Source organism: Hippocampus comes, unplaced genomic scaffold, assembly GCF_001891065.2.
Source record: "Hippocampus comes isolate QL1 unplaced genomic scaffold, H_comes_QL1_v1.1 scaffold29, whole genome shotgun sequence".
NCBI lineage: Eukaryota > Metazoa > Chordata > Actinopteri > Syngnathiformes > Syngnathidae > Hippocampus > Hippocampus comes.
The window spans coordinates 2,318,132-2,327,357 of record NW_017805820.1 but is presented as its reverse complement, the minus strand read 5'-3'; the positions used below and the strand labels follow the sequence as shown (position 1 = coordinate 2,327,357).

Below are 9,226 nucleotides of genomic sequence, written 5' to 3'. Positions count from 1 at the left end.
ACTCATCCTTTGCTCCATTGCAGCCTTTTCACCTGTTAGTTTTTTTTTTTGACTCATCCTTTGCAGCCTTTTCACCTGTTAACATAGACAGACAGCTTGCTGGCTTCATTTTTCATTTGTCTCGACACACATCAAATGTCATCTTCAAAGACTGCTAATTTGCATAAAGTCATACTCAAGATATGTCATCACTCATTTCATCTGATTGAGTCTTTAATATACTATCGCTATAAGCAGTACATAACAAACACTTTATCAAAAAAATAAAACCAGAATGAGACAGATAGAAAATAATGTCAACTCGTCTTGCGAATAGCCTTTATTGGAAACCTTTACACGCAAGTACTCCTTACACCTGACTAGACTATAAATATACATATAAAAGGGGTGTGTAAAAGACAGTCAGGTCTCTCAAATTTCACTCACTGGTTGTAGAAGTGGAATAAAGCAGAAACATTAAGGCAGGAGAAAAGAACACTACAAAGGAAATACATCACAGGATGGACACAGGATGGGCTAACGGCCAACCTCTTGGTTGGTCGTCTACGCGGGAGAATATTCAAGTCATGTGTCAAAGACATTTTTCCTTCCCTGTATGATATTGTAAGAATAAAGAGTGGCTGCACATGTTTGCGAAGAGCTGTCACTGAATCTGATGGAAAACGAGGAGTGCCACCTGGTGACTCAGTGAGGGTACTACACTGAGTACCTGCTTGGTGATTGTAAATTGTTGTTGAGGTGTACTTTACAAACGCGCACATGACTAAATCTGCCATTTCTGTCAAGACAGACAAGTAAAAAAACAAAACAAAAAAAAAACAATAATAATACTACGAAACACATTCTCTGCACAAGCAGAAGAGTCCTGATTAATCATTTATGCAGATGTGACTTACAAAACCCAAATGAAATGTGCAAAAAATATTAACTCTTCAAAAATACCCATATTGAGAAACATATTTGTCATTTTACAAATGTTTATGCACATTACTTTAGCAAAGTGGTCCTGCAGCTGCTGGCTTGTTTGGTACATTTTACACAAAGTAGTGCACTTGACAGAACCTTGAGGTACCGTTTTTTGTTTAAAGTGGCAGGCCACTATAGCACACAAGATCAAAATGATGACACTTGTTGGGTCAGCTTGCTGGTTCCAAACTTAAATTAGGGCAGTAAAGTACAACACAGCATGTGACCAAAGTGTTTGAGAAATGACGATAGCAAGTTTAATGTACAAAAATTGCATTTGACTGAGGCCTCCTGCAGAGATACTTAGAATTTTGTCATTGTATATTATTTAAAGTGTTCGTGGTGTGCATAGGGGGGATCGCTACATGAAAATCGGCTCGGTACTTTTAGCCCCCCCCCCCTCCAAAGAAAACAATTGGTACACTGCTGTGACACTGGAACATTTTCTAAATCCCCAAGAAAGTGAGAAATGGGAGTGTGCTTTTCTTCCATGCACATCAAGTCGGGCCGATTCCATCCCAGCAGAATTTGAGAAACGTGTTAAAACAAAAATTAATTTAAAAAATGAAGAGCGGTGAGGACCTCTCTAAATGTCATTGGTTTTCAATGGGGAAAATTGCCCCCCCCCCTCCAATAATGCATGTCAAAAATAGAAATCCTTTTTGAAAAAAATAAAAATAGTCATTGTGAGGTTGGATTCCCTGCTGGCTGACGGAAAGGAGTCTGATCACTTGGTCGGGAAATAAGAACTCAAAAAGGATGAAGAAAACCAAAAGCTCCCTGGGGCTTCATGAGTGTTTCTGTCTCTTGGAATGTCGCTGCCGGCCTGTCCCTTCGTCATCGGTGCTCTCCCTGTCGGCCTCAGACCGGCCTCTCCGCAGACGAGTTCTACGAGTGTCTCGCTCATCGTCACAATCCTGCTCCCTGTAATCTTTCCCGGATGATTTGGAAGCGGTCCTCTTACTTCTCCTCTTGCCGCTGTCCTCCTCTTCCTCCTCATTCTCATCCTGTATTCCCCGTCTGTTTCTGCTTCTCTTGGCATTTGACTTGCCATTCTGAATCAATTTCCGCGGCAGTGGCCGATCCTCCTCTTCCTTGTCTTCTTCTTCTTCTTCTTCTTCCTCTTCCTCCTCCTCCTCTTCATCTTCCTCTTCTGACGACACGCGAGCGCGAGTGACGCGCTTGCGTGAGCGTCGTCGGAGGTAATTGAGGCCGGGTAGCAGCTTCTGGAGCAGCTCCGTGAAGGCCGTCTCTGTCTTAGTCATGCAGGAGAGCACGGTGCTGCCCTGATCATTGTACTCCTCCGCATTGGAGAAGACCAGCTTCATGTCTTCCATAAAGTCGTGGCCGTGGCGATACGAGCCTTGGCCAAACTTGCTCTGCATGGTCTGGAAATCCATGGGCTGCGAAATGACATCCAGATAGTCCTCTGCTTCCTCAGTAGACACGGGTTCCCTGAGGGGCAGAAGAGCATTCAAGCTCAGAAACAGGCTAAAAAAACACCCAAAAATTATTTGAGAGATGTAAAAGATCGATTGGGCAACTTGGGATGGGCAAGACACACTGATGTTAATTTGACTTGATTTACATCGCAATCATATGCCTGAAGGACCATTCACACCGGTGACAATGTCCACTCACCTAAAAGGCCAGCTGTATCGGAACTTGGTCAGTTTTTTAAGGATTTCCTCACACTTCTCCAGCTCCAGTGCTTGTCTGCGCACTCCTGACTGGGAGCTCTGGCGCACCTTCAGATATGACATTTAGAACACCACACAAATAGCAAGTGAATATTTTGACGGTGTCCAGAATTGTGAAACACGACATTACAGTTGACAGTGAGCACTAGGATTGATCTGCTTTCTTACCAGTTCATCGATGTCTGCAGGGCTGCTGAGGCCAGTTCTGTGCTTGCTGCTCTGACTAGTAGAGGACAACTTCTTTTTTGGTTTACTTTTCTGCCTGGCTGAAGACTGTTTACTCTTCTTTCTTGGCCTCACTGTCAAGCAAAAATCAGAGGCGATTGAAGACATGAAATACAATTAGGAAATGATGCACATATTAATAAAGTGTCTCTGCCATACTCACAGCTGTGGCCCATGGCCTTGTATTCAGATTCTTCTTCATCATCTTCGTCCTCGTCAGAGTCTTGCTCTTCGGACTCCTCCTCGTCTTCTTCATCGCTGTCTTGTTTGTAGTTCCTATTGAAGACAAATTTATTGCTGAGAATTCCACTGCAACATTTTAAGTAAGTGGCGGTGGTTTGAAATAAGTGAAGTGCGAAATACCGCCGCTCACTGATATGAACACTTACCTTGAGCGTGTGCCCCGTCTGGCCACTGCAGGCTGACAGGCCGTGCACAACCACTCGCCTTCGGGAATGCGGTACAGCACTGGTCTCAGGCAGAAAAGATGGAAGGCCTTGTTGCATTCGTCACAGAGGATGAGTTTCTCATCATCACCTGAGAAGGGTTGAAAGTTTCTTTCATGAAATAAGACTGCTTTAAACATTCGCTCGCAGTTATGTAATGTTATTTGCTGCAATTGCTGACGACCAGGATTTTCCATCATTTTATATCTTATTTATAACATTTTTTTAAAAGGCCAATGTTAATTTTACCTTTTTTCCGACAAACTTTGCAACGAGCATTCTCGGCAGACATGTCCCACTTTATGCAGGCATCCAACATCCCCAGCAGCACATGCATGCGGGAGAAGGTTTGGGCCTCACGGATAGCTGTCCTCCATTTCTCTAGTGCTGTTGCCACCTGAGGGAATGGATTTGGAATATATCATGGTTAGACCACACCAATTTTGTGTTCAGCAAGAAATATGTAGTCAATACACATGACAACATAAAATTTATATTATTGCCACATGTCTTAAATTTTCTAATATTTTATTGTGAACATCCTATACTACAGTTGCACTTGTAGCAAATTATCAAAATGAAATGTGCAGCATTTATATAAAATCTCGTAAGGATAAGCGGTTCAGATACTTGATGGACAGATGGATGTCACAAGGGTTAAGCCCACTGGAGGCGGAACAGAAAGATGACTGCTTTTTTTTTTTTTTTTAGCAGGGGTGACTCATTGTGGGGTGGCACAACAACAAATAGCAGTAAGCAACACTTTTTCTTTTTTAACGTGGTTACACTGGACACCTAAAGTCAAGTTGTGTGTTCTGATCAGTACTCAACATTTTTCTTTCTCTATTTTGACCTATTCTCTTACCTTCGCCTCCTCTGCCAGTTTTTTTTCCTCATCCATCTCTTCAGCTTTGTTTTCTTCCCCGCCCTGCTTTTTCTTCATTTTCTGCTTGGGGGCCATGAATCCTTGCAAGAACTTCTTGATCACACATGCCTGAATGGTGATGATGGACTCTCCTAAATCTTTCAAGTTGTCCATTTTTTCAAGCTGTGTACAACAGACAGATAAATTCTCAACTCACGGGTAAGGGTTGCGCAAAACTGGAAAACGCCAGGATACACTTAGGTCTTTAGTAACAGCCAATACATACAAACACTTTACCATACATAGCCTGCTCACCTGATCTTCTATGTCCTTTTCATCGTCAAAGTAGCCCAAGCCACCCTTCAGGAGGCGTGAGGCTATCTCCTGAATATCACTGCGCAAAAATTTCAGCAGCTCTGTGTCCTCATCAGGGACATCAAGGCCCACTTTGTCCTTTCGGGTCAGATTGATGGAGTGTATGATGTCCTGATACCTGGCCAAGGACATTAGAAACATAGTTATTTCCATTGCTCTTGCTTGTGAGTTCCAATGTAAAAGTAAGTGAAACTAATGGGCCATGGCAGATACAAATAGGATTTGGATATACATTAGGGCTGAAGCTATCGAATATTTGGTATTCGGATATCCTACTGAAAAGTATTGAAAAATCAAGTATTTGGATTAAAAAAAAAATCTTAGTAAATGCTGAAGACAAAAAAATAAAAATAAAAATCACATTTCCACTTCATAATAAACGACCAACTGGTTTTCCTTTTTTGATCATCAACATTTTATACTTGAATTTAAACTGTGCATATCAGCAGGCCATTTTCCTTTCAACAAACATTTTAGACAAATCTGCCCCCATAGATTTTGGTCTATGAGACGAAGTGACTTCAGAGCCACAGGCGCGATTTTGCCGGCTAAAACAACACACGAGAGCAAGGTTGATTTACTGAAAAATGATCTGCAGGAACGACAACTGTGTCGGGCTATCCGTACCAAAGTGTGCAGAGTCATTTACATCTACTGCCTTTGAAAAGTAATCTGACAGCACTTTACACATGTGTTGTGTGCGTGTGTAAACTATTTATGTCTTGAGCATGCATTCATTCATTCATTCACCTGCTTTCTATCTTTGCCTTCAGCTCACTCTCTCGAACTCCATGAGGATGAAGACTGTCCACCAACTCTTCCAGTTCAGCAGGACTGTCGCATATAAACCTGGCAAAATTTGTTGATTAGAAAGCAGATATGATCGTAATAACACTCTACAAATTCTCAAACCAAAAGGCAAAGAGAAAGATGAATATAAAACACGAACCAGAGATTCTGTCCCTGCTTAGGAATTGTAGTTTCTATACAGACGTCTGTTGGTGCCCCCAGCTGGGCTTCGTCATTTTTCGTGCCATCGATACTTCCGCTATCATCAGCCTCTACAAAGACATTTTGATCAAAATAAGTTTCATAACATCACTATTTTGCTGATTTTCCGTGGAAAAATAACATGACTAGTCATACATTACTTGCACGTGCTTATGGACATAAATATATTTTCTTCCTTGTGTGACAGCAGCCTCACCATCGTCTTCATCGTCCACATCAGGCTCAGGAGGAGGTGTGAAGCTATAGTCTATGCTGTCATGCACCCAGCCTTTCTCAATGTACAATCCAGGAACCACGTCGGAGAAAAACCAATATCTGGACAAATGGCCATCAATTAATATTGTTTTTTTATAGTTAATTGACTCACCATTATTTAATGGTTAAAATAATTTCACTGACCTGTTATGATTTCTGTCTGTACCCAGCGGAGTTCTACGCAGGACCAGTTTGGCCTTTTTAATACCCTCCTGAAAGTTCTTTTCTGCGGTCGCTCTTTGTCTGCGTAGTCTCTCTTCTTCGGCCGCCTCTTCCATGCGTTCTTGGGGATGATAATTTGGAAACAAATGAGTCCCCAAATCCAATCGCAACTGACAACTTGACTGATTTGAAAAGTATCATGGGAAACAAGGTTCACCTTTGTTCTGTTTGTCCATCTCCTCTCTTTCTCTCTTGGCCTGCAAGCTCATCAGCTGCCTGCTCTTGACTGAGCTGATCATGTCCACCAGCTCGACTTTGACTTCTTTCTTGAACTCCTTCTTTGGATCATCCTTTTTTTTCTTCTCATCTTGAGCCATGAAAAAAAAAGACATGTTGCAAAAGGAATGTTTTACCAAATGCAGAATAGATATAACAAGTTGCCTTTTTCCAGTTCACATCGCAGTTCTTTGATAAGTCCAACTTACCTTTGCCTTCAACCTCTTTTTGCTTCTTCTTCTCAGCCTTCTTACGATTGACCTCTTTCAGCATTGCCACGCGCTCCTTCCACAGTTCAGCGGTCCGTTGCTGCATGCCATCAACATGGTCTTCCACCGAGTAGGTCATGAGAATGCGGTGGCACAGCGCTACCAGCAGGCTGACTTTTTCTTCCGGGTCAAGCTCAAACACCTCGACAGTTTCGAGCTTCTCGAGAAACTCGCTAGTGACCACGTCATCAAAGCCACTCAAGGCCAGATCCACGGACTCCTGACCACTCTCTTCACTTTGTGCGTCAAAAGGACGCAAACACAGCCTCGCCAGCTCTGATACAGAGTGCAAGGTCAGGGGTATCTCAGATAAAGGGATATCAAGCTCGCTGTAGCCCTCTGCAAGCTCGTCTTGCAGCAGCGTCTGGAGCAGCACCACCAGCACACGGTTCAGGTAGTGGAAACCAGAGCGTAGTCCGACCAACGATTCCATCAGAGCTGTCGATGTGATGGGGTACTTGTCATCTGGCATAAGCAGGCCGGCGTAGCAGTGAAGGAATTCCACAACCATGGCAACATCCCCAAAAAGGGTGTTCGGCAGCCCCTCGGGCATGTCAACAAGCTTAAATGTCGGCAGCGTCTTGCCACCTTTGATTTCCCGGTCCTCGTATCGACGCGACTGTTCAAGACGGAGTAGCATCTCCTTCTCGCGACGTTTCTTGGCTTTTTCCCGAAGTTTCTCTTTGAGATCTTTGCGTCTTTTCTTCATTTCTTCTTGCTTTTCCTCTTCGCTCATGGCTGCCCAGCGTTTCTTTTGCTCCAATCTCTCCCAGCGTTTCTCAACCAGCTCTTTCAGCTCATCGGGTAGTCTGCCACGGTCATCTGGTGACAGGGCCTTTGCAGCCTTTGAGATGAGGGCCGACAGAACACTCCTTTTGTCCTCTTTGTCCTTGTTCTCCTTATAGTAACGAAGAAGGTGGAGAGCCATTGGATGTAATGGCTTCCCTAGTTTGGGAGTGCCAGTACTACTACTGCGGGCGCGTTTTTTGGGGCTGCCTGTAGCAGGGCTCTTAGCTAGATGCAGCAGGGTCATCTGCTTCATCTTTGGTGTCTTGGCACTTGCTTTTGCATCTTTTCGAGAAGCTTTGAGAATATTCTTATCACCGCCCTTTCCGGGTTTCTTTCCGTCCTTCTTGTCTCCAGATTTTTTAACAGATTTTGGACCGGAAAGACCTTTCTTGGGTGATCCAGAGTTCTTTACTTTTAATGGTGAACCATTCATTTTTATTTTCTATGCGGGGGAAAAAGCAGAGAAGACACAAGCCAATGAAAGCTTTTAAGAGGAACACTCCACAACTATGGGATCACACTGTGTCAATGTTTGATTGCAATTGACCCTACCTGCATGTGACCCCAGATGGTGGGACTAAGGGCCTTGACGAGAGCATCTTTCTTGTTTTTTCTTTTCTTCTCCCCTTTTTCATTTCCCAAGTGCTCTCCTGGTGTGCCAGGTGTCTTTGGCCTCTTTTTAGGTTTACCTTCAGGAGAAGTCAAGCTCTTGCGCTTGGCAGAAGGATTCTCAGCTAAAAACTAGAAACCAAACAAGAGTGTGAGCTGATATCATTCACAACCTTATAAGGAAGAAATTACCAGCAACGTACCTTGTGTGGGTCGAGAAGAAAGTCACTGAATTTACTGGGCAAATTAAATTTTTTCACTAATTCATCTTCAACCACCCAGGGTGCACTCTCCCCCATGCCGAGCCTCTGTGCATAGTGTCTGATGAAGTAACGGATGATCTCTTTGGTTGGCGGGCGCTCTGTTCTGAAAAGACTATCTGCTGGCACATCACTAATTACCTGTGGCACCGGTCAGAAAGATTTGTCTCATTTTAGTGTGCAACAAAACATTTCAAAGACCAAATAAAAGTTAATGAGCTGATAATCATTGTATCCTCATTGCCCCCCTTACCCAAAAGCACACATCATCTTTGTTGTGTGTGTGTGTGTGTGTGTGTGTGTGTGGAGACATACAAACCTTGTCCTCACTGACGAGCTTGACGTCATATTTATGAGGAAGGAATTTGGGAATTGCCCACCTCTTCTTTTCTTCCTTCATGGCAGTGGGAAGTTTTCTTGGTGAACGCCGTGCTCTCTCACCTGAAAGAAGAATCCAATGTCACAAACACTGAAGCAACACTGGCATGTAAAGAGTCATAGTGATCAGACCCAAAAAGCGTGCCGACCCATAAGCTGTATTCGAAGGGACTTGATGCCTTGCTCAAAGGTACGTACCTCAATATACAATATATTACAGATCATATCCCACTGAACATTGACTGGAATACCTGCATCTCTAAAACAAATGTCCGTCAGCTGGACAGCTCTGATGAAGGCTGAAGTAACAGCCAGAAATTGTTTTTAAAAGGAGATGAATGCCGCAGTGGAAAAAAAATAAATAAAAAAAGGAAATGGGCTGTCACTTATATATAGAGCTTTTCTACCTTAGGTACTCAAAGCACTTTACCCTGTTACCACATTCACTTACTGATGACGCAGCATCAGGGGCAACTGGGGGTTCAGTATCTTGCTCAAGGACACTTCGACATGGTCGCAATGACTAGGGAGCAAACCATCAACCTCTGGATTGGGAAACAACCACTCTACCACTGAGCCATGTCGCCCCTCCCCCAAACAATGGTGTGTGTGTGTGTGTGTGTGTGTGTGTGTGTGTGTG

The 9,226-nt window shown here is 43.5% G+C and overlaps 1 protein-coding gene across 1 annotated transcript; it reads right to left on the bottom strand.

Annotated features, from left to right (window-relative positions):
- Nucleotides 1-303: 303 nt before the first annotated feature.
- baz1b (bromodomain adjacent to zinc finger domain, 1B) lies at nt 304-8,674 on the bottom strand. Its single transcript, XM_019886003.1, is given in 17 exon segments — nt 304-2,421; nt 2,608-2,714; nt 2,835-2,965; nt 3,055-3,167; nt 3,281-3,428; nt 3,587-3,734; nt 4,203-4,385; nt 4,518-4,695; nt 5,328-5,426; nt 5,527-5,638; nt 5,785-5,903; nt 5,988-6,126; nt 6,223-6,378; nt 6,491-7,781; nt 7,892-8,080; nt 8,152-8,349; nt 8,528-8,674. Coding segments are annotated over 17 exon segments (4,254 nt in total). The 5' UTR covers nt 8,609-8,674; the 3' UTR covers nt 304-1,559.
- Nucleotides 8,675-9,226: the final 552 nt, after the last annotated feature.